This window comes from Eschrichtius robustus, chromosome 12 (assembly GCF_028021215.1).
Source record: "Eschrichtius robustus isolate mEscRob2 chromosome 12, mEscRob2.pri, whole genome shotgun sequence".
Classification (NCBI taxonomy): Eukaryota; Metazoa; Chordata; class Mammalia; order Artiodactyla; family Eschrichtiidae; genus Eschrichtius; species Eschrichtius robustus.
In genome coordinates this window covers 105,270,676-105,294,895 of record NC_090835.1, presented here as the reverse complement: position 1 = coordinate 105,294,895, position 24,220 = coordinate 105,270,676, and the positions used below count along the sequence as shown (strand labels likewise).

The 24,220-nt window shown below is 44.8% G+C and overlaps 1 protein-coding gene and 1 non-coding gene across 3 annotated transcripts; both read right to left on the bottom strand.

Annotated features, from left to right (window-relative positions):
• Positions 1-1,521: 1,521 nt before the first annotated feature.
• On the bottom strand, positions 1,522-12,085 carry RPP40 (ribonuclease P/MRP subunit p40). 2 transcript variants are annotated; one of them, XM_068559009.1, is made up of 8 exons: positions 11,916-12,085; positions 9,413-9,557; positions 8,058-8,126; positions 7,145-7,240; positions 5,739-5,864; positions 3,451-3,649; positions 3,189-3,323; positions 1,522-2,067 (listed from the first exon to the last, which is right to left on the bottom strand). In XM_068559009.1, the coding sequence occupies exons 1-8, from the start codon at positions 12,036-12,038 to the stop codon at positions 1,869-1,871; spliced, it is 1,092 nt and encodes a 363-aa protein (XP_068415110.1). In that variant the 5' UTR covers positions 12,039-12,085; the 3' UTR covers positions 1,522-1,868. The 2 variants fall into 2 exon arrangements, with proteins under 2 accessions (XP_068415110.1, XP_068415111.1); XM_068559010.1 differs by lacking the exon at positions 1,522-2,067 and adding an exon at positions 2,591-2,909 and having other exon boundaries at positions 11,916-12,071.
• An 11,352-nt stretch (positions 12,086-23,437) lies between these two features.
• On the bottom strand, positions 23,438-23,510 carry TRNAA-UGC (transfer RNA alanine (anticodon UGC)). Its single transcript has one exon. It is a non-coding gene; the product is annotated as a tRNA-Ala (tRNA).
• Positions 23,511-24,220: the final 710 nt, after the last annotated feature.

Here is a 24,220-nt window from a genome sequence, read left to right as displayed (position 1 = left end):
TACCTTTTTATTATATCATAGGTTTCAATTTACTAAAACTTTTGCTTAGTTTTTGCACCTACGTTCATGAGGAATGTTTGTTTTGTAGTGTTTTCTTTCCTTGCAATGTGTTTGCCCAGCCAGGATACCTCGGTAATTTTGCTACCAGGGTAATGCTGACCCCATAGAATGAGGGGCAGTATTTGTGTAGAATTGGTATTATTTCTTCAAATGTTTGGTAAAACTCACCACTGAAGCCATCCCATTGGGGTTATAGGAAGGTTTTACCTGTTTCTTCTTGAGTGAGCTCTGGCAATTTGTGTCTTTCAAGGAATTTGTCAATTTCACCTGTTCTTGAATTTATTGGTATAAAGGTGTTCCTATTATTTTAACATCTGTGGGATCTTCAGTGATGTTACCTCTCCCATTCCTTATATTGGTAATTGGTCTCTTTTTTCCCTCACCAATCTGGCTGGAGATTTATCAATTTTATTGATTTTCCCAAAGAACAAGCTTTTGGATTCATTTTTCTCTATTTTATTTCACTGGTTACCACTTTGATCTTTATTATTCCTTTTCTTCTGCTGACTTTGGATTTAATTTGCTCTTCTTTTACTGTTTCTTAAAGTGGAAACTGAGGTCACTGATTTGAGACCTGTTTTCCTTTCTAATACAGGCATTTAAAGCTACAAGTCTCCCTCTAAGTACTGCTTTAGCAAGAACCCACAAACTCTAGTTTTTTAAAAAAATTCATTTCAAATTACTTTCTAATTTCTCTTTAGATTTGTTCTTTGACTTCTGAGTTATTTTGTTTCCAAATACTTGGGGATTTCCAAGGATCTTTCTGTTACTTATTTCTAATTTAATTCCATGTGGCCAAATAAATTATTTAGCTTTTGAGAATTCTTATTCTGCAGCTCATTGAAACATTTAAAAATATGGTTCTTGATAGGCATTCCAGAAATTTAAGTAGTTTTCAGTTGGTCCTTATCAGCCATATTGCTGGGGAAAAAAAAATTCTTTCAACTTTTTTTTTTACTTTTATTTTTTGGCCATGCTGTGTGGCATGTGGGATCTTAGTTCCCCGACCAGGGATCGAACCCACGCACCCCTGCAGGGGAAGCACGAGTCCTAATCACTATGCTGCCAGGGAAGTCACTTTTTTTTTTTAATTGAAGTATAGTTGATTTATGATGTCATGTCAGTTTCAGGTGTACAGCACAGTGATTCGGTTTTACATATATACACACACACACACACACACACACACACACACACACGTTTTTCAGATTCTTTTCGCTTATAGGTTACTGCAAAATTCAACTTGTTCTTTATGAATATACAGTCTCCAAATATCCCTCCTGACCCAGAAGCAGGAGAGCGAGCACACACCCAGGAACCAGCTGATCTGAGATCAAGTCGTGAATCCACAAGCAGGTGACTTCAGTAGCTTATGTACACTCTGTTCCCTCACAGGACTGATGTGAGAGTTAAATGAGGTAATAGATGAACAGCACTAATGCAGGAACTGGCTCTGGTAAGTATGATGTTAAGGATTTCTTGTTATTATGATGTGAAAAACTCACAATCACAGCACACATCTTACCCAGTGGTCCCACAACCCCCGGTCCCTGGCCATCGTGGCCCAAGTTACCACGCAGTAGCCCACACCCTGGGCTCACAGTGACAGGGAGAAATCAACTATGAGCTTCCACCGGATGGCAAGCCTGTCACAGGACGGGCCCGAGTCCAGAGCAGATGCTAACGGATGCTGATCTGAGAAATGTCATCATCACCCAAGTCTGAGTGAACACACAGTCCTTATACTGCAGAGAAATACGGAAAACGAGCATAAACATAAACAAACGTGACTTCAAACTCTGTGCTCGTTACGGTGGACAGTCATCATTTGCCCCAACAGCCAACTGAAGCCAATAGTCCCGATTGCTAAAAACCACAAAGTTGTACAGATGTTCTCCTCCTTTTCGGAAACCGTGTTCGTTCTCTCTCCAGGAAACAGGGCTGTCTGCAAAGCCTTGAACCGACAACGTCACCCACGGGGCCAACTTTGGTTCGTCAAAGTAGCGACTGAAAAAGACAGACACTTCTTAACAAACAGGAAGAGTTAGGAACGGTCCCATTTATTTTTTTTACTTATTCAGGATAAGTGGTATTTCTGATGCTCCCATGAAGCTTTGACCTTAGCTTTCATTTATAAAAATTAGGAGACAGAAATTAAACTCCTGGTGCTATACTGTGAATTCAGTAAAGGTTCACCAACATGCAGCGCACAGAACAAACTTCAGCCGTTCCTACCCTTATTGTGGAAGAGCATATAAGATTTAAAGAACAAAAAAATCCCCAAGAAGTGGGTAAGAATCGTTTCCCTCCCTGGAACAGTGCTGCTTTCGGAGGCTCTGTAAACTGAAACACTGCAGAATAATTCATCGAATTTCTTTTTTAAAATCCATCAAATTTTTTAAACTTCAACCTTCTTACTGAGGAAAATAAAAGTACGAAGCTAATAAATGTGAAAGAGGATGTTGGATTTAAAAAGGAAAACCCTCAACACTTAAATCTTAGACATTTTTCAAGTGAAGACTCAGAAGGCATGATGCTCACTTTATATTCTTTTCAATACGGGATTTGAGCTTCCTCACATTGTATTTACATAACACCTCCCAGAATGAAAATCCAATGCTACTTTATAGAACCCGTGGCATGTTACCGGTGCCCAGTGATTCATGGATATTAGAGCCAGGGCAGATCTTGGATATGATTTGGATTCAGAGGTGGTCAGCTCCTCTTCCCACCCATTTCAAAGTGAAGCATTTTGCAGAAATCCAGTATTTAAAACAGATCATAATGTGTTCCATAGAGTACTGCCGTTTTCTTAAGTGATACTGTAACTTCAACTGCACCGAAATGGTCTGGGGAAGCAGAACAAGAAAAATGAGCAGTTTGTTCTCAAGAAGCACGTAAAGCTCTGCTCTCTTCTTTCCACAAGGACAAGGACGTGGCAATACCACCAGGGATAATTACATCACGTAAGATGATAACGTTACTGCACGTGAGCCCAAGCAAGGGAAGAGGGGGACACGTTGTGAGAGGACCCCGGAATCTGGAATCATTAGCGCTGCCCCTAAAACGCTACAGAGGCGGAGACAAGCAAGACAAAAATGGCAAAAAAGGCTGTTCTTTTTTCTCACCACAGCTGTTCCAACAGGAGACGTATCTTCTCTGGAAGGATGAAACCAGTGATTGTACACAAGTAAGCTTTCGCCACCACTGTGCTTGGCTGAGGACAGCAGTAGGTTGATATGAAATTATCAGGCTCATTATTTCTGTAACCAAAACAGAGAAAGAAAACGCATTTATATCCACTACACGATCACTTTCAAAGTACTGAACCCCTGTTGAAAACGAGAAGCCAGCCCGAGCCCTCCGGGACCCGGGAGCCCTCATACGCACAGCGCAGCGTTGCTGAAGACGGCGCCCAGCCACTCGAAGAGCTCCTGGGCGCTGCAGGCCGCCCCCGGCTGGCCCCTGAGCTCGCCGCTCTGCAGCACTGGGCACTGCACGTCTGTCATCGTGCTCAGCACTATTTTTGGCTGATGCTCCTGAATCCGGTAACTGGAAAAGTATGACATCATCGCTGATCCTTCTGCACCTTCAAACACACCAAATAAGGCCACTTGAATAGTGTAAACAAGTGCAGTGCATCCCTGAATCCACCCCATTCCCACTTGAGGGTTTCAGGAAGCAGGCAGGATGAAGTAAGGCCAGAGGAGGTTGTACAAAGCTTTATTCAAATTAAAATCATTTAAGTTTAAGGAGCCTTCGCCTCCTTGTGCCAAAGTTCTGTCACCATTCATCTTCTGTCACACTTTTTCTGGAAAATCATAAGGCTTTCAGATTCAAGCCATACTAGTCTCAACATCTGCTCTACTAAGAAACTTTTGACTTAATAAATAAAACCCAAAGCATTACTTATGTTTAAATAAAATTAGTGAACTCTACAGAGAAAGGAGCATATTTGCACACTCTTGAAGAAGGAAACAGAAGAGGAGCTGAATGACAGAATCTCAGTCCAGCTTGTCTTTAAAACCCAGTAAGATCCAGTGTATCCTGAAGGATTTTCCAATAGCCCTGGAAGACGGAAATAGTGGCCCTCTTGGAGCAGAGGGCAGGATTGCTTACTGCCCAGTGTATTAGAAATAATGTCTCCCTCCACCTCCTCCCTCCCTCCAGGGCAAAGGTCAGCAGGCTCACTGCCCAACATAAAGGATGTGAATTCCTTAGGCTCCAGGTTCCCCTCCTGTACTGCAACCCCCTGCTTGCACCAGCATCACCTGCCCACCATGCATCACCCTGCAGGAACCAGGCCTTGGTGAACTGGTGCAAAGGCCGATGCTCTGGCCACTGCTACTGCTGGGAATCATTAGGTTCTCTGTCTCTGACCAGGGGTCTCGTGTCTCCTGCCAGAGCCCACGAGAACGTGCTGGCTAACTTCTTAGCTTGCTAAGAGGGTAAAATCTCAGGCGTTTCACAGGTCTTGACAAGCCCTTAAAATACTTCGGAGTCTTAGGAACACAGTGGTCTCCAGAACCCAATGCATAGGAGGCCCTCAGTAAAGACTTCATACGATTGAGATGTCAGCCTCTCTGCCCTCTGTGTCTGCACCACACACAGAAGAAGCACCCAAGTATTACAGACCTAGGCCTCACACAGGCAACCCTGTAGCACCCAGTGACCATCAACTTCCTAGGAGGAGCAGACAGATGGACCTATTTCCAAAATGGACCTATGGGCTTCCCTCCTCTCCAAGAGAGAACTACACCATCGTAATTGTGATTTGTTTCATTATAATCTTGTTTTGGGCCAAAGATACACTTCTAAAAGGAGCGAGATACATGGCAGTTGTAAGCCGATTAAAATGTTTGGTGAACATGAAACTCTGAACTAAATGTATTGTTCTAATCAATTAAAAGGTACAACAAATTTAATCTGACATTTAATGATATGCCTGATTACTACCCTGCAATAACGAATAAGCAGTCTGTGTCTATCAGTGTAACTGGAGTTATTTTAAAACATTCCAGCCAAGGCTGTTGGAGGGAAGCTGGAGGAGGGAAAGGGAGAAATGGACAAAGGTTAGTTGCCCTGAGACCACCCTCAGGAGCTCTTGACTGACACACAACCCAAGGAGATGGAGATGGACAGCTGCATGCCTAGATGATCCCGGACTACGGCTCTCAGGAATGCCAGAGAGGCCAAAGCAGTTTCCTTAACAATGTTTACAGGTTTCCCCCCATCCCAAAGTACAGTGTTCCTACAAAACCTTGCATTAAGTGGAAATGGCATAAAGCGAAGAAGCAATTACCTTAAGACACATCTTGCTAACAGATGCATGAAATAAACGCTCAAAGACACAGTTCAAAGCTCTGCCGGCTAGCGGCTAAGATGCTGAGTGCAATTCTGGGGGAGGGAGCTGGGGTGCCACTCTCGCTGCTGGGGTGCACACTGCCTCTATAGCAGCTCACTGCAAAACACACGCTCAACACTATTTTCACTTTCTGCTTTTGTAAAAGTAAAGGAGCATAACGTGAACTTTCGAAAAGTGGGGGACACCTATATCCATCTACGTACACAACATCCCTGACCACTGGGATGAATCACCATTCCATCCCCACTACTCCCCTTTAATTAACCATTAGATTTCAAAACCACTCCATCGTTACACATTATATTTTTCATACCTGTTTGATGCCACGCCAAAAGAAAATCAAATTTCAATGGTTTCTTTTCTTTGAAAGCCCAAGATATTCTTTCATACTTCTTAGAGTCCAGTTTAGAGGATAAATCCATCAAATCAATGGAAACAACTTAAAAAAATGGAGAGGAATAAACAGTTCATTCATATACACACAGCTTGCACTGTGTAAAACATGCTAGATTAAAAACATCAGGAGTTTAAGAAATTTTATGGACAAAAAAAGTTATTTTGTATTTCTTGCCCTCCCTTTGGGTTACCAAACCAAAACTCTGCCTCTGATGGGCATTTCTGGCATTGAGAGATAATTACAGCAGGCGTTTTATTTTTTATTTAGATTTAAAATTTATTTATTTTTATTTTTATTTATTTTTGCCTGCGTTGGGTCTTTGTTGCTGCGCATGGGCTTTCTCTAGTTGCAGTGAGTGGGGGCTACTCTTCGTTGTGGTGCACGAGCTTCGCATTGCGGTGGCTTCTCTTGTTGCTGAGCACGGGCTCTAGGCGCGCGGGCTCAGTAGTTGTGGCTCACGGGCTCTAGAGCACAGGCTCAGTAGTCGTGGCGCACGGGCTTACTTGCTCCGCGGCATGTGGGATCTCCCCAGACCAGGGCTCGAACCTGTGTCCCCCGCGTTGGCAGGCGGACTCTTAACCACTGCGCCACCAGGGAAGTCCCACAACAGGTGTTTTAAATTCACATTTTTCCTAGTCAAAGACCAAGGGCAGAGATCAACTCTAACCTAGCTGTGGAGGTGGCAGCCGTAACTACTGACATTCAAGCCAGACCATCAGCAGAACTACACCTCTTCACTCATGGGTGAATTTCTACTAGTCATCACAAAACTTGGGAAAATTAAAGGAAATTCTTTATTAAGAACAAGTTGGAACAGATGCAAACTGGTATATATAGACTGGATAAACAACAAGGTCCTACTGTATAGCACAAAGAACTATATTCAATATCCTGTGATAAACCATAATGGAAAAGAATATGAAAAAGAATGTATATGTATGTATAACTAAGTCACTTTGCTGTACAGCAGTAATTAACACATTGTAAATCAACTCTACTTCAATTTAAAAAAAAAAGAACAAGTGGGTTCACCACTTTGAATTTGTGACCCAAAACGTATGTATCTAATGGACCATGTCCAAGTCTGTGATCTTTTCAAGATGCAGCCGACAGCTGAAGACAAACAGATGCACAGCAGTATCTATCTCATCCTATCTGATGCCCACCCGAGAGCCCCCGGAGTAAGGAGTTTTAAAGACAGAAAAAGCCACACTTTTTCTGAACAAAGAGAATAGAGGCAATTCAAACATTTAATTTCAAATTGCTACAGGAAGACTACTACCTTGTTAGAAACTGATGGAGTGAGCATACATAATACTTACTAAACTTCATGGTTTTCCTGCCACAATACTGAGATGGACGACCTTGAAGTCCAGTTTCTTCATAAGTGTCTTTATCCAGTGATAAAATTAGTTTCCCTATAAGTCAAATAATTCCCATAAAAGAGATGTTAAAAATACAATGTGTTCTCTAAGAGAAAGCAAGACAAATTGAGCAGTTAAATACCAGTGCACACAAGGATCTTATTTATAATACAAGGATATTATTTATTCATACATGTATCTTATTTATAATACAAGGGTATTATTTATAATTATACGTACAAAGACATCATTTATTATAATGAAACTAGAAACTATCTAAATTTTTATTAAAAAAAGAGTAAACAAATTATGGTATACTTCTTCTTTGGAATATTTTCAAGACATTAAAAATAGTAAATTAAAACTGTATGTACTAGGCTTCCCTGGTGGCTCAGTGGTTAAGAATCCACCTGCCAAAGCAGGAGACATGGGTTTGAGCCCTGGTCCAAGAAGATCCCACATGCCGCGGAGCAACTAAGCCTGTGCGCCACAACTACTGATCCTGTGCTCTAGAGCCCACGAGCCACAACTACTGAAGCCTGTGCACCTAGAGCCCGTGCTCCGCAACAAGAGAAGCCACCGCAATGAGAAGCCCACACACCGTAACGAAGAGTAGCCCCCGCTCGCCGCAACTAGAGAAAGCCCGCGCGCAGCAACGAAGACCCAACGGCAGCCAAAAATAAATAAATAAATAAAATTGATTCTTTAAAAAAAAAAAAAGAATGCCTGCTGAGAACAGTAGTGAGTTTGGAGGGACGGGGATGAAAGGGGGGACTTTCACTTTACACACATCCGAATGACTTGACTCTTTCTTTTCTACCGTTTGTGTTTCCTCCATAATTAAGAAAGAAGAAAAAATGAGTGTGGTTACCGTTTGGTAGCAGGGCCACAGTATTATCCTCGTCAATATTTGTGTTGTACGTTAGTGCGTAGCACGCACCTGTAAGAGAAAACCCAGAGGAGAAATTAAGAAAAAAAAAAATCACACCTGCAAAGAGTTAGTGGATTATTTTCACAGGATAACAATCTTCCGGGTCACTGCTCCAGCTCACTCAGCTCACTCAGCCAAGCTGGAGGACACGCAGAGCCAAGCACAGCTAGTTCACGCCTCTGCCTAGGGCCTGTCTGTGCAAGCTGGCTACCAACGAGCAGAAAATGGACTCAGGATGGAGCGCATACCTCTGGGGATGCTGGCAGAGGGGCACAAAGTGGAAGAGCAGGTGAGCGTACACACTTGAGAGGCAGAGTTCCAGGTGAAGGCTCAAAATGTGCCACAAACTTGTGTGAAGTCAAGAAAGCTACTCAATCTCTCTGAGCCTCAATTTCCTCACCTGTAAAATGGGGGTTGCAGGCCTATTTCACAGTGTTGTTGCCAGGGTTAAGTCGGGTCAGCTATGTAAAAGTCCATGGCCAGTGTCCACACTGTTAACAAAATAGCCTCAGACTTTTTTTTTTTTTTTTTGACCACACCACACAGCTTGTGGGATCCTAGCTGCCCGAGCAGGGATCAAACCCGGGTCCTCAGCAGTGAAAGCAAGGAATCCTAACCACTGGACTGCCAGGGAATCCCCCAGCATCAAGCTTCAGCACTGAAGAAAGGAATCATGTCCGTGAGACCAAAGACAAGATGTCAGTGGCCCTTGTGCAGTGATGTATATAGTGAGGGTGGATCCCTAAAGACACGCTGAAATAGTTTCAAACAAGTGGTTCCTAGGAAATAACTGGAACAAGCCAATCCACCCAGCAGACACAGATGGGAATGAGGTGCGCAGGCGAGGCTAAGAGCCACGAAGTCTAAGCAGAAGATGGTGAACCCCAATCAGCACCTGACTGTGGGGGCAGCAGCTGTGGCTGCATCAGGAGACCACCCTCTCCAGACAGCTGTCATGGGGACTGCGGGGAGAACAGCGGTCTGTCTCTGCAGCCACACACCCAACGGCAGCGCATCTGAACACAGCGGTCAAAAGACTTTCCTCTCCATTAACCCTCATATGCCACACCCCACACAACACCTGTGGACCAGGGCAATCAGAAACCACCACCTGATGAGGGCACACAGAGTCTGCTGAGTTACCGAGGGACGGAGGGAGGGATGCACACACCTGACCACACAGACGACCTCCAGCAGTCCTATTCAGAACAAGAGAAGGACCCTGGTATTGCTATGTGATCTCCCTGGACTTCCTCATCTCACCGCGTTCATACACACTACACGGCTTTTCTTACCTTTCTTGACAAAAGTACTGATGAATTCGTGTGCGATTAACTCATGAAGAGGTAAATCCTTCACAAAGTAATAGGGTCCAGAGTCCATGACCAGGTCTTTCAGTTCTTTTGATAGTATCCCACATTCAGGAATCAGAAATGAAACCTATTGGAATGTGTAATATAAACAAGTCTTATTTTTTTTAATTGAAGCATAGCTGACTTACAATATTACATTAGTTTCATGTGTACAGCATAGTGATTCAGTATTTTTGCAGATTATACTCCATTATAGGTTTAAACAAGTCTTATTTTCATGTAGATCAACACCCAGGTTTTTAGGGACGATACATCATGAAGGCTGCTAACCATTCCTCCACAGCTTTCAGAAAAACTCCAAAATTCATTCACCAATCTCAGATTGGGCGATGCGGATCGACATATATACGCTATTGATACTATGTATAAAATAGATGACTAAAGAGAACCTACTGTACAGCACAGGGAACTCTACTCAGTGCTCTGTGGTGACCTAAATGGGAAGGAAATCCATAAAAGAGGGGCTATATGTATACGTATAGCTGATTCACTTTGCTGTACAGTAGAAACGAACACAATATCGTAAAGCAACTATGCTCCAATAAAAATTTTAAAGACAAAGATAAAAATAGAAAAAAACAAAACAAAAAAAACTAATCTCAGGAAAAGAGAAATTTGACAATTCAAGTTTTCCATTTCTGTATTCAAGCTTACAGTACAGGAAAGTTGAATGAGCAAAACAATTTTAATGGGAAGCTCTTGCTTGCGTTTTTTTTTTTTTAATAATTTTTAAAAATTTATTTAATTTATTTATTTATTTTTGGCTGCATTGGGTCTTCCTTGCTGCACACGGGCTTTCTCTAGTTGCGGTGAGCGGGGGCTACTCTTTGTTGCCGTGCGTGGCTTCTCATTGCGGTGGCTTCTCTTGTTGCGGAGCATGGGCTCTAGGCGTGCAGGCTTCAGTAGTTGTAGCACGTGGGCTCAGTAGTTGTGGCTCGCAGGCTCTAGAGCACAGGCTCAGTAGTTGTGGCGCACGGGCTTAGCTGCTCCGCAGCACGTGGGATCTTCCCGGACCAGGGCTTGAACCCGTGTCCCCTGCATTGGCAGGCAGATTCTTAACCACTGTACCACCAGGGAAGCCCTTGCTTGTGTTTTATCTTTTGCAAATGAGCAATATATTTTATGTCCCGTTCCTATCACTACATTAATTTTTAGGGAAATATAGTACAATTGAATATCCCTAGATCTGTGTATCCTAGTACCAGGCTGGAATCAAAGGAACTGTCCCTTAGGGCATAAGGAATTTAGGGACACCAATTATTAAGAGGTTACATGGAAGCAGCAGTCTGCTGGATGTTTACACTTTCCAGATCGAAAAACTCTACAGATGGGACGGGAGAGATAAGGTACACATCCCCGACTGCTGTCTGTGATGAGCTTTCCATCCAAAGCAGAGATAATCAACCTGACAGGTTTCAAACGTCGGCCAGGTGCTCCACACCTTGAAAAACCACTCTCCCAAAGCCGGGACACCAGTTTGTCCCTGAAGAACCAGGGTCACCAGTTGTGTCTGAGAAACTAGCCAGTCAGGCCTGAGTTGAGATTAGGCTGGTCGATCTAAAGTGTAAAAGGCTTAAAGCATTTTCATTTTAAGGTTTATTCTGAAGCCCTCTCCACTTAAATGGGTAGGTGAAGCCCGCTCAGCAGACACTACCTGGGAATTAGGGATGTTCTCTTCTACTCTCAGCAGATCCTGGATAAACTGATAATTAACCTCACCGATGCTTCAACCACCACATTCGCGAAAAAGGCGCCCGTGAGGGTGACATTTTCACGAAGCAACAGCGAAAATCGCTCTGAAGTTGTGCATGCGAGCAGGGAAGCCTCGGCGAATTTCTGCAAAAGCTGCCGAAATGGGGCACTCTGGCTGGACAACGCGGAAGGCATCAGGCAAAGGGGGAGGTTTCTCAGGTATCAAACTAGCTCCCATAAGCGGTTCAGAAGGGCAAGCAGCTTCCCGGACAGACTCGGCACGAGGCTCTGCAAAGACCCGCGGGCGCACGGCGGGGGAAGGAAGCCGGGGTGGGGAAGGGGCGGGTCCGTCCCGGGCAGCGCGGCACACCCGCCAGTCCCTCGTCCCGGCCCCGCCCCTCCTGGGACGCAACCCACCCGCGGCGGGGCTGGGCCGGAGTAAGTGGCCAGCGGCTCGGCGAACTCTGTCAGGCGCACGCCACCCTGCGCCTCCCTCCGACGGCGGAACAGCGCCCCGCGCCGGTGCATCCTGGGACTTGTAGTCCTGAGGCGACGCAAACCACAGGCCTGGAGCGGCTAGAGACTACAGTTCCCAGCATGCCTGGCGAGGCCCCCCCCCCCCTCGCCCCTCCGCGCGCCAAGGGCGGGCCCCCTGGAGCAGAGAGCGGCTCTCCCCAGTCCTCCACCGCCGGCGGAATGGTGCGCGGTCCGCGGGCCCGGGGTGTGGACTCACCCTGTAGTTGTGATAGTGCGTCTCCACGAGGTGCCGGTGGCGCGACTTGTCGTGGCCGAAGTTGGACTTTTCGCAGACCAGCAAGTGCCGGGGCACCTCTCGCAGCCGACACAGCATGGCCATGGTCTTCTCCACGCAGGCCCTGCCGGGGTTCGACTCGCCCCGCCCCTTCCCCGCGGGCATGCGCAGTGCAGGCAGGCCGCACGTGTTGAGGCGGTCCCGGGTAGGGGCGGGGCTAGTGCTGGGGGCGGGCCTAGGCTTCTGGGGAGCCCACCCAGAAGCTCGCTGATGGGTACCTGAAAGGTACCCTACCTGAAATTAGTTCTCTTGCCAGAATCCTTCCTCTAGGCCCCAGGTTGCTCCTTCCCAAATTGTTAAGGAAGTCTGTGTCTAAAGGTAATACATAATACCTTTCATACGACTCCTTAAAACTCCTTCAGAACCAATTTTAAGATGCTTTTAAAAATATCCTTTTGGAACCGATTTTAATAATTTTCTTGCTATTGGAGGTTATAGTGATAGTGCATTTTTGCATCTAAGTTTTCTGATCAACTCCAAGTGCTGTACTACTACACGCTTCTCAAACTGGAGTATGCACAGCCCCAATTCTATGCAGAGAGGACGAAAAACAGCAGAATATTTGTAGTACAACCTTATGGAGCGTCAGTTTTACTATAAGATTTGGAAGAATAGAAGTTAAGTAATTTGGAAGGTATTTACAAATCTAAAACTAAGACAGACTGGAAAGTCCTCTGCCATTAATGTCAGTATCCTGTGCCTTAGATGTCAGATTATCTCTGTGAATACTCCAAGGAAAACCTATTTTCCATTATTTTAAATAAGAAAAATGATAAGGACTAGCAAGTGAATTGAAAAACTACCAATTTCCTAAATCACAATACGGCACCTAGATATAGCTTACAAATGTTGTATTAGAATGTAAAATGCTTAAAGCATTGCTTCTTGGTCACCACACAATTCAACAGCAGTGGCCCCTCTTAGACCAGCAACATCAAATATGTACATCTCCTTGGTTGGTACTCCAAAGCTTTGCAAAGTGACTAGCGTGATTCTGACCATCTACCAATTATGTGTGAAAGCAACATGAAGCTTTTCTAGCGTGCCGTTTAGGTTAAAATATTGTATTAAGTTTTGAAGGCTCAGTGTAAATTCTATACGTATGAACTTCAGCTGGACAATGTATGGCGAGATAAGTAGCTGCTGTGCATTTTGGGTGTTGAGAACTCAGAGGTGTTCTTCCAGGGAAGCATGATGATATGATCTGCGGGGTGTCCTGTGTTACAAAGTAGAAGGCCAAAATCCTATTTATTTCAAAGATGAAAGCTGCAACTTCAAGTCAGTTTGGGGCTGAGGAGTCCTTTCTGCCCTACCAACATCTCTCCTCAGACCCAAGGTGGGGAGAAACAGTGTCAAGTCCAGGGAGGGAGCAGAGGGGTGCAAGCAGGAAGCTTCCAAAGCTCAACCACTGCATCCCAGCTGCTTCTCGGTGTGGGCCCATTCCCCCTTTCCAGAGATCAGACAGCAAAGGAAGGAAGATGGGGCCCCCAGAGGGTGGAGCCCAATGTCTTCAAATCTGTCCACAACCTTGACCTCCAGAGTTTAGATTTGGAGGGAACAGATTAAAGACAAGCTTCTTATTTTGCAATCTGGCCTTGGGCCCTAGTGGTCAGACTCTGGTTGCCTCTTTCCTCCTGTCGGGTGGGGCACTGAGTGCATTTAAGCACCAATCACAGGCATACATGACGACAAGAATTTCTGTATAACTCAAGAGATCCAACTTTAAACAAAGGGAAAAGGAAACCAGCACCTATTGGGTGCCTACTGTTTGCCAAGTCACTTGTGATGAACATATCATTGAATCCTGGCATCCTGTCTGCAGTGGGCGTATGTATTGGTTAGCTACTGCTGCATAACAAACCACCCCAATACTCACCTAGCTCAGGCCGGGCTCAGCTAGACAATTCTTCTGGTCTCAGCTGGGCTCCTTCATGCATGTGTGGTCAGCTGCAGGTTGATTAGGGGGCTCTGCTTCTGGGGAGGAGCTGGCTGTCGACTGGGCACCTTGGTTCTACTCCCTGAAGTATCTCATCCTCCAGCAGGCTAACATGGGCTTGTTGTCATGGAGACGGCAGGGTTCTGAAAGAAAAAGCAGAAGCGTCTAAGACCTTTTAAGCCGAGGTCCCAAGCTGGCCCACTGGCATGCCTACTGCCTTCTAGTGGCCAGCCCTTATGCAAGGTTTGGAGGAACAGATTCCACCTCTCAGTGGGAGCAGCTGTAAAGTCACATTTCAAAGGGCTTGGATACAGGGAGGGATGAAGAATCACTGCCGCTTGTGCACTCAGTATAAGGATGCCTTGTCTCGAAAACGAGGTTTATATAGCTGTTCCAAGTCCAGTAACTTGTCCAAAGCCCCACAGCTACTGAGTGGCTGGGCTGAGACTGAGAATCAAGTCTGCCTGTCTTCAGAGCCCACCCGCTGCCACTTCAGGACCCACTACTGATGCAGCCTCCCTAGTCATTTGAGGTTCTGGAGGAGGACACTTATGCAGTAGGAACAGACTGTGCAGAGATTTCAGTGTCTAGTACTCTTCACCTTTGGGAATAATCCCCTTGAGAGAGTGCTGAAGTGTCTTGGAAAGACTTGGAATAACTTGGGGAAATGGCCAAGGGCTGAGTTGAGGAAATCAGGCCCCAGCAATATCATTTTCATTACTAATCACAGGAGAAATTTGAAAAATACATAATGCACTCCACGTGTTGGCAAATTCTTCTCATCTTTTTTTGGTACATGTAGGCTATTTATGATTTTCAACACAGACTAAATCAAACTACCATGTCTGAAACCACCTCTGACTCTGAAAGCAAGTGACACAAAAATAGATCTGCTAAGAAGACATTTCCTCCTGCTGCCGAGTAAGAAGTAGTTCTTTGCTTTTAACAGGGCAAAGCTGTTTTCGGAGACCCCGTAGCACACACGGAAGTCAGTTGCAGCTAATGCATCGATAGCCCTGAGTCAGTGGTTCTCACCCCTGGCTGCACAGGACCATCACCTGGGGGGCTTTTAAAATTCCTTAAATCCGAGTGCCACAGACCAATTAAATCAGAATCCCTAGAGTGAGACCCGGGCATCGGTATTTTTTATGGCTCTCCAGGTGATTACAGGGCCTGGTCAAGGCTGAAGACCATCACTTTAAACTCACATCTTTGGGTGAACTTGTTCCAAATAGTTTATCAAGTAAAAGCGTGTGCTGCTGGGTCGTGGCCTTTCAGCCTCACCTGCACTGCCTACTTACCATCCGTGGCATCCCTTCCACTAGTTTTACTCCTGATTCAACCCAGTTCTGCAGGTTCTGAGTGCACGCTGTGCACGGGGCTCTGTGCTAAGAGTCGTGGTCCTGGTGAGCTTCTCTGGAAAAAGTATCGCATCATAAAAAATAAAAATCACGCCACCTACCAAATGGAGGCAAAAACTGGAAGACTCTAAGGGGTCACCTGAGGGTTAGGACGTGAATACTTTGGAATATTAAAATCCATCTGATGAGACCATCGGTGAACGTGTCCCGCTTCAAAACAAGACAAAACCCTGCTGTTATTCTGAGATACTGAGTTAGGATTTTTGTGTAAATATGTAGCATTTAAATTTCTATTGGCGTGTAACATGCATACAGAGATATATGCAGGAATCATGCACGGGCACCTCGATGGGTCACTACAGAGTGAACACACGTGTAGCCAGGAGCAATACCAGCTTCGCTCCGGCCTCCCGACACACCCCACCATCGCTTCTCCCTCCCGCCTCCACGAAGAAACCAACACCTCACCGGCTAACACTGTAGACCAATTTCCGTTTTTCATAAAAGCATTTTGTTACAGAAAATTCTAAGCATTTACAGAATAGCAAAATGCTATAAGAGACCTGTCGGGGCTTCCCTGGTGGCGCAGTGGTTGAGAATCTGCCTGCCAATGCAGGGGACACGGGTTCGAGCCCTGGTCTGGGAAGATCCCACATGCCACGGAGCAACTAAGCCCGTGAGCCACAACTACTGAGCCTGCGCGTCTGGAGCCTGTGCTCCGCAACAAGAGAGGCCGCGACAGTGAGAGGCCCGCGCACCGCGATGAAGAGTGGCCCCCGCTTGCTGCAACTAGAGAAAGCCCTCGCACAGAAACGAAGACCCAACACAGCCATAAAATAAAAATAAATAAATAAGCAAATATCGTTAAGAAAAATATATTAAAAAAAAAAAAAGAGACCTGTCACCCAGCTTCAGTGACTACTAATTATCTGCCATTTCTGTTTCATCAATACTTCACGCTACTACCCACGCTTCACTATTTTTTCAATTGTTTTTCATGAGGTAAGAGGTACATACATTGAAAGGCACAGACATTAACTGTGAGAAATAAATGCACCCATGTGTACGTCACCCCTTTCAAGAACAGAATATTTTCATCACCTCCAGAAAATTCCCTCAAAGTTCCTTCCCAGGCAATTTTTTTCTCCCCTACAAGCAAACACTCTTGTGATTTTTTTCACCACGGGCTCATTTTGCCTGTCATCCTACAATAATGTGTCATGGCCAGCTTGTCTCACTCAGCAGTGTGTTTATGAGATTCATCCACAGTGTGTGCCCCTGTAGTTTGCTCCTTTATATTCTGAGTTGTATTCTCCTATATAAACATATCACAGTTTCTTGATACATTTTTCTACGTATGGATATTTGGGTTATTTGCTGGTTTTGGTTACTATGGCTCAAGGGTCTATGAGCGTACAAATACTTTTTGTATTCCATTTAATTCCTTTACTAGCATTTTTTTTAAAGTTTTTTTTTAAATTATTAGCACCTTTAATTACTATTTATTTTATTTTTTTTTTTTTATTTTGGCTGTGTTGGGTCTTCGTTTCTGTGCGAGGGCTTCCTCCAGTTGCGGCAAGCGGGGGCCACTCTTCATCGCGGTGCGCGGGTCTCTCACCATCGCGGGCTCTCTTGTTGCGGAGCACAGGCTCCAGACGCGCAGGCTCAGTAGTTGTGGCTCACGGGCCTAGTTGCTCCGTGACATGTGGGATCTTCCCAGACCAGGGCCCGAACCCATGTCCCCTGCATTAGCAGGCAGATTCTCAACCACTGCACCACCAGGGAAGCCCCCTTTACTAGCATTTAAGCGACACCTCTTTGCATTGTTTTAGTGGTCATTCCAGGGGTTACAGTATGCATCTTTCACCTATTACAATCCACTTAGAACTAATAGTGTACTATTTTCATACGTGGACAGTATAAAAACCTCTCCACAGAGCAGTTCCATTTACCTCTCTGTATCCTTTGTGCTACTATTGACATACATCTTACATCTACACGTTATAAACCCCACAATACAATGTTATAATTTTTGCTTTGAATACTCATAGGTCTTTTAAAGAAAATAAGAGCAAAAAGTTACTAATAAATATTTGGAGGAAATATTTGAGGCAAATATACTGTGTCTCCTTTAAGTTTCCCTCAGAATGTTTGCATTCAGGACCACATCTTGCCTACAGTAATTATTACTGGGGTATCCTGGTGACGACTGGATCCTCTGGGTAATAATCCAATGCTATCTTTATTTATTTTTTTGCTCACATTGTTCCAGCTTGAGCCATTGGGAGCTCTTCCAGGTCAGCTTTTTTTGACATTTCCATCCTTTTTTTTAAAAAGCACTCTCTTAGTTGCTGGCATTATTAAGATGCTCCAGGTTCATCTTGTATCTTCCACCTCAGCGCCAGAATTAGCCTTTTCTCCAAGAAACCCTGACTCTTTTTATTGGAAAATGGTACAGTAGTCTCCCCCTTAGCTGTGGTTTCGCTTTCAGCAGTTTCAGTTACCCATGGCCAACCACGGTCCAAAAATATTAACTGAAAAATTCCAGGAATAAAAAATTCATGTTTTAAACTGGGCACCATTCTGGGTAATGTGATGAAATCTCTCCTGTCCCGCTCTGTTCCGCCTGGGTTCCCCCACCATGGACATCGTCTGCTCCTGACATCCAACCATCCACATCATCACGGCTGAGAATCCAGGATGACAGGAAGCAGATGATTCTCCTTCTGACATACGGTCAGAAGGTCAGTAGTAGCCTAACGCTATGTCACAATGCCTACGTCATTCACCTCACTTCATCTCGTCACACAGACACAAGGAGAAGGGTGAGTACAGTACGATAAGATATATTGAGAGAGAGACCACATCCACATAACTTTATTACAGTGTATTGTTATAATTGTTCTATTTTATTATTGGTTATTGCTGTTAATCTCTTACCATGCCTAACTTATACATTAAACTTTATCATAGGTGTGTAGGTATAGGAAAAAGATCGTAATATATATATAGGGTTCAGGACTCTCTGTGGTTTCAGGTCAGCGAAGAGCTGCGGTGCAGTGGTGCAGATTGCGCAGTGCAAGCCCTACAGGCAGACTTCACAATCCACGTGATCTTTCCTGTGTGTTCTCTTCTCCAACCAACTACACAAACTATGCAGATTTCACATTAAATAATAGAAAAAAATGGGAAATAACTGCACTAGCACAGTGCCTACTAGACGAAAGACAGTAAAGAAATGGTAGTTTCTTTTCCTTCTTTGTTTTTCTGCGGTGGGTTAGAAAGGCACAGTTTCCCTAGAGAATGTTGACTGAGACATCGCTCCAGCACAAGGAACCAGGGCTAAGGAGCAGCTACTGGCAGCTGTATTTGTGAGCTGCCTGAGCTGATTTATTATTTTTTTTTAAGTTATTTATTTATTTTTGGCTGTGTTGGGTCTTCGTTGCGGTCTGCGGGCTTCTCATTGCAGTGGCTTCTCTTGTTGCAGAGCACGGGCTCTAGACACGTGGGCTTCAGTAGTTGTGGCACTCGGGCTCAGTAGTTGTGGCTCGCGGGCTCTAGAGCGCAGGCTCAGTAGTTGTGGTGCACGGGCTTAGTTGCTCCGCGGCATGTGGGATCTTCCCGGACCAGGGGTGGAACCCATCTCCCCTGAGGCGGATTCTTAACCACAGCGCCACCAGGGAAGCCCTGATTTATTATTATCACGATTACGTTTTGACAGATCTACTCAGTACTTCGTGTGTGTGAAGCCCTTAATACCAGATCTGGCTACAACAGTGGTTGGCTGCACCATGTAGCTGAATTCGTAGACAAGTATTTGGAGTGACTTGTCAGGGGCTGGTATGTAAATCAGTGCCAAGTGTATGTAAGTAGGTCTCCAGTCCCAGATTCTGCCTCGTGAAAACACAATCCACACCACAATAATCATGTGCTCCCCACACTCACCACTCTGAGCATGTGAGGGCACTTGCATGTAGAGACGTTCACATCAACAGAGCAAACACCATTCTTGGGGGGGCGGGGCACACTCGGGGTCTCCACGTGGCCCAGGTTCTGAAACTCAGAGCTTTAACAAAGGTGGTAAAGAAGTGAGAAACGGAGGAACCTGCTGTTTCCTCACAGCCTCAGGCCCCGCGATCTCTGGTCCAGACAGGGTGGAGAAACGGGATTTGTCCTAGATAAGGATCTGCAGGAAGATTTCAAAGCAGCCTTTGAGCCCTGGAGAGGGAGCCACGTGGGCGAGGCTTCATCTGCAGAGTTGCCAGGACGGCCCTGTGCAGATGTTAGTGATCTGATGGAAGGAAGTGAAAAGTGTTCCTTCTGACAACATGTCAGGGCCCCTGCTCTAGAATCTGTGATCGTTCTGTCCAGAATAAATGTCCTTTTGGTCACCAGCACAGCAACTTGGGCTTCTCCTGGGGCTAAGTGTAAGCCCTGAATCCAGTGAGTTACAGCTCAGAGGGACCAGGCCCAATGAGCTCCCCACTGATGGTCACGTGACATAAATAATGCTGTACTCAGCAATCCTGGAGGAAGGTAACCGTCATGTCAAAAAGCATGTGCATCTTCTAAGTTGTCATGATATTTTGGCAAGCAGCCTTACAGAAACGTGTCTATGAATATTCCCCCTGATAGTAAGAAGTCACATTTCCAGTTCCTTCCTGATGCTGAGTGTTGTGAGTTTTTTCATCTCTGCCAATCTGATCCTTTAATATGTATGCTTTTATATTTATTTCTTATTAGTGATGTTTAAAATCTTTTCATATTTTAATTAGAGTTTTAAATTTCTTTTTTAAAACTGCCTATTCTTGATATTTTTGTATTAGAGTATTGATTGTTCCGTTACTAATTTGTCCATCACATACATTGCGTATATTGGAAATATTTGGTCATGGTGCTTGACAATTAATAATCATTAAACAATTTTTATCACAAAGCATAAATCGTGGCATTTTCTTAAACAAGTGGACATTTTTTTTTCATGGTTAGCCTGAAAATGTGTGCAAAATAGTTCTACCTGATACTTGTTTTTTAGAACCTGTTCCTTAAGCTGTAGGAAGATCACTGCATCTTACAGTAAACCACCAGAAATGCTTGTGGTTCCTAATTTTCAGCAACAGAGTGAGCCTTGGGCTCCTGAAGCTTGGAGGGAGGACACAGCTGAACGCAGCCCCTTCCCAGGGAGGCAGGCAGAGCAGCTGGGGTCGCACGAGTCCCCGTGAGTCCCCGCCTGCCGCTGGATGGCAAAGGGGCAGCACTCAGCAGACCTGTCACGTGCACTTAGCATCAAGGAGCAAAATTAAGAATGCATCACTCTGGTAATTTCATTAGCCGTAATATTCAAACTGGAAATACATTTGCTTTAAGTACTCTAGAAAGCAGTATGTCAACAATTCCTGTCCCCTTTGATGGAGGGGAAAAAAAACCCCCAGATTTTGAGACACCCACCAGAGAGGGTGGCCCAGGTGGCTGAGTAGGAAGACCTTGAGCTCACCTCCTCCCACAGACACATCAAAATTACAACTACTTACAGAGCAACCATCTACGAGAATGAGCTGAAGACCAGTAGAAAAGATTTCCCACGACTAAAGACATAAAGAAAGAACCGTGGTGAGATGGATAGGAAGAGATGCAATATAGTCAGACACATGCCCCAGTTTGGTGACCCACAAATGGGAAGATAATCACAATTGCAGAGGTTCTCCCCAAGGAGAAAGGGGTCCAAGCTCCATATCAGGCTTCCCAGCCTGGGGTTCCTGCTCGGGGAAGATGAGCCCCCAGAACATTTGATTTTGATAACCAGTGGGGCTTATGTTCAGGAGAGCCCAAAGGGCTGTAGCCAACAGAGACTCCCCTCTTAAAGGGCCTGTGCAAAATCTCACACACTCCAAGTCCCAGTGCAGAGGCAGCAATCTGAAAGGAGCCTGGGTCAGACCCACTCGCTGATCTTGGAGAGCCTCCCCGAGAGGCAGGGGGCAACAGGGACTCCCCTGGGGAGTGAAATGTAGGGTGGTTAGAATGCGTTTGAACTGCAAAAACACAAACGTGTGGAGTCTAAACACGCTACTAAACAACCAGTGGGTCATTGAAGAAATCAAAAAATACCTGTAGACAAATAAAAATGGAAATACAATGATCCAAAATGTATGGGATGCAGCAAAAGCAGTTCTAAGAAGGGAGTTTATATCATTACAAGCCTACCTCTAGAAACAAGAAAAATGTGCTATAACCAACTTACCCGTGCAGAGGCAATCATGCATTTGTTTTTGTAAAATAGAGATTACACTCTATGCTTTTATACACCCCTTTTTAAATAACCAGTGTTACTGCAATCACTTCAGAATTCTTTGAAACAATTTCAATGGCTATATAATATTAAATCAAAAGAACATGTCATATCATAGGAAACAAACTTATAGTTATCAAAGGGGAGAAGGAGAAGGGAGGGACAAATTAGGAGTATGGGATTAACAGTTACAAACTACTACGCATAAAATAAACAACAAGGATTTACTGTAGAGCACAGGGAACTATACCCAATATCTTGTAATAACCTATAATAATAGGAACTATACCCAATACAGGGAACTATACCCAATATCTTGTAATAACCTATAATGGAATATAATCTGCAAAAAAAAAAAAATCACTCTGCTGTACACCTGAAACTAACACAATATTGTAAATCAACTGTATTTCAAGAAAAAAATATAAAAACACGTTTACTTTATTTCCCCCTATTCACTGGACATTTAGGTCACGTTCCAATTAAATTTATATTTATTTACACAATTATTTGATGAACATTTGTCTGACTCACCAGACTGCAAACTCTCGTGTTTGTTTCTGTCACTATTATATTCTTATCCTGTAGCAGTACCTGAACTATACCAGGGAGACTACAGAATCTGGTGAACGAATGTGCCTATGCTTTGACTCTTGGTTCAAATCACCCTCAACCACAAAACATTCCTGATCTACCTCAATTGTACATCATGGTCTCTCTTCTGAAATCTCCTTGTGGTTCTTTTTCTGGAACTCCCTTGCAGGAAAAAGAGGGAAATGCTGTTTCATGAGCACTGTTATGTGCTGGGCACCGTGCTGGTCATATTCAAGGAGAAAGTCCATGCCCCCAAAGGGTAGCACCTCATCCTAGAGGGCATGCTGAAAAACCCACCACGAGGGGCTTCCCTGGTGGCGCAGTGGTTAAGAATCCTCCTGCCAATGCAGGAGACATGGGTTTGAGCCCTGGTCCTGGAAGATCCCACATGCTGCGGAGTAACTAAGCCCGTGCGCCACAACTACTGAGCCTGCGCTCTAGGGCCTGCAAGCCACAACTACTGGGCCCTCACACCACAACTACTGAGCCCGTGTGCCACAACTACTGAAGCCCGTGCGCCTAGAGCCCGTGCTCTGCAACACTAGAAGCCACGACGATGAGAAGCCCGTGCACCGCAATGAAGAGTAGCCCCCGCTCGCTGCAACTAGAGAAGACCCGCCTGCAGCAACGAAGACCCAACACAGCCAAAAATAAAAACAAATAAATTAATTAAAAAAAACAAACAAAACCCACCATGAAATCTTCAATCAAGGAACCTTCCAGAAATCTCTGGTGGCCTCACCAAGCAGTCTGACTCTGGACAAAGCTCAGGTTCACCTCGCCTGAGATCTGTGCCTGGGGATGGTCTGAGAGGACAGAGGCCAAGCACACGGGGCTCAGGGGATTGGCTGTGGTGGCTGATCCCTGGGCAGGGAGATGTGAGCTGGCATCTCAGGAGTGGATGCACTAAAGTGAGCGCCAACAGTTTGACTTTATCGAAGGGGCGGTTAGAAGAACTTTGTGACAGCATCTGCAAAGAGAGGGAACATGTGAAGGAGGAATGCACGAATGTTAAGTCATTAGCCCATTTGGAGAAAGGGAGAAGAAAGCGGGATTCTGGGACTTTCTTGCCTTGTTAACACACTGTGCTTATTCTCAGAGAGACCTGCCCAGAATAAAAGCATCACTCCCCAGCCCTCAAACTGCAAGCCAGAAAGAGAGGTGTGAATCATCACACACTCAGATCAACACAGGCCTTCATTTCCTTCCCCCTTAAATGACATTTCTTTTTTTTTTTGGCCGTGCCATGCGGCTCGTGGGATCTTAGTTCCCCAGCCAGGGATCCAACCTGGGCCCACGGCAGTGCAAGCACCGAGTCCTAACCACTGGACTGCCAGGGAATTCCCAAATGGCACTTTTAAAACTAGTGAATTTCTCAGATTTTTAACCTCACACATGGGAGACACAAGGTTTCAACACTAAGAGTTAATCGAAAATAATGCAAGATTTTACTTCCCTTCACATTGTAAATTTTGAGTAGCTCTATTTTTTTGGTGCAATAATGCACATTTTTAAGCAGCTGAGCAAGTATTTAATTACATTTTATTAATGATTTTAGGAAAATGATATAGAACTTCCTAAGGATGAGTGTATGAAAGACTTAGGCGGGGGAGGAAAGGTGGTGGCTGGAGGTTGCAACGTCCAACCAGATTTGATTTTAGAGATAGGATAACTTCCAAAATTTAAGCAATTTACATGACAGACTTCTATATGGATGAAGAATGATTCTGGAGTATACACGAAACGCAGAAGACATCTACCTAATGGAGATGAAGTAGATACAACAAAGGTTAGTACAAAATTTGCTCTCTATACATTTCCCTTTCTGAATGCTGTCACCCACCACCCCTGCACTGTCCTAACCTTGGCTCCTTCAAGGCACCAAGGCCAGGATCAATTATGATAAGAGGGACCGATAAATAAACACAAGAACTCCACCCCAAACACACCCCACACTCCCACCTCCATTTGCTCACACTGTTACCTCCCTTCTGTTCAAGTCCAAGTCCTCCCCATCCTGCTAGACGTCCCTTAAAGGCGACGTCTACAA

What these genes read in the sequence shown, in the direction of transcription:
- RPP40 (XM_068559009.1), bottom strand. Translation starts at nt 12,038, where the DNA reads ATGGCCATGCTGTGTCGGCTGCGAGAGGTGCCCCGGCACTTGCTGGTC. An exon ending in CGCACTATCACAACTACAGG is followed by an intron (nt 9,558 to 11,915) that starts GTGAGTCCACAC and finishes ACATTCCAATAG; the next exon opens with GTTTCATTTCTGATTCCTGA. An exon ending in GTCTTCAGCAACGCTGCGCT is followed by an intron (nt 3,324 to 3,450) that starts GTGCGTATGAGG and finishes TTTTGGTTACAG; the next exon opens with AAATAATGAGCCTGATAATT.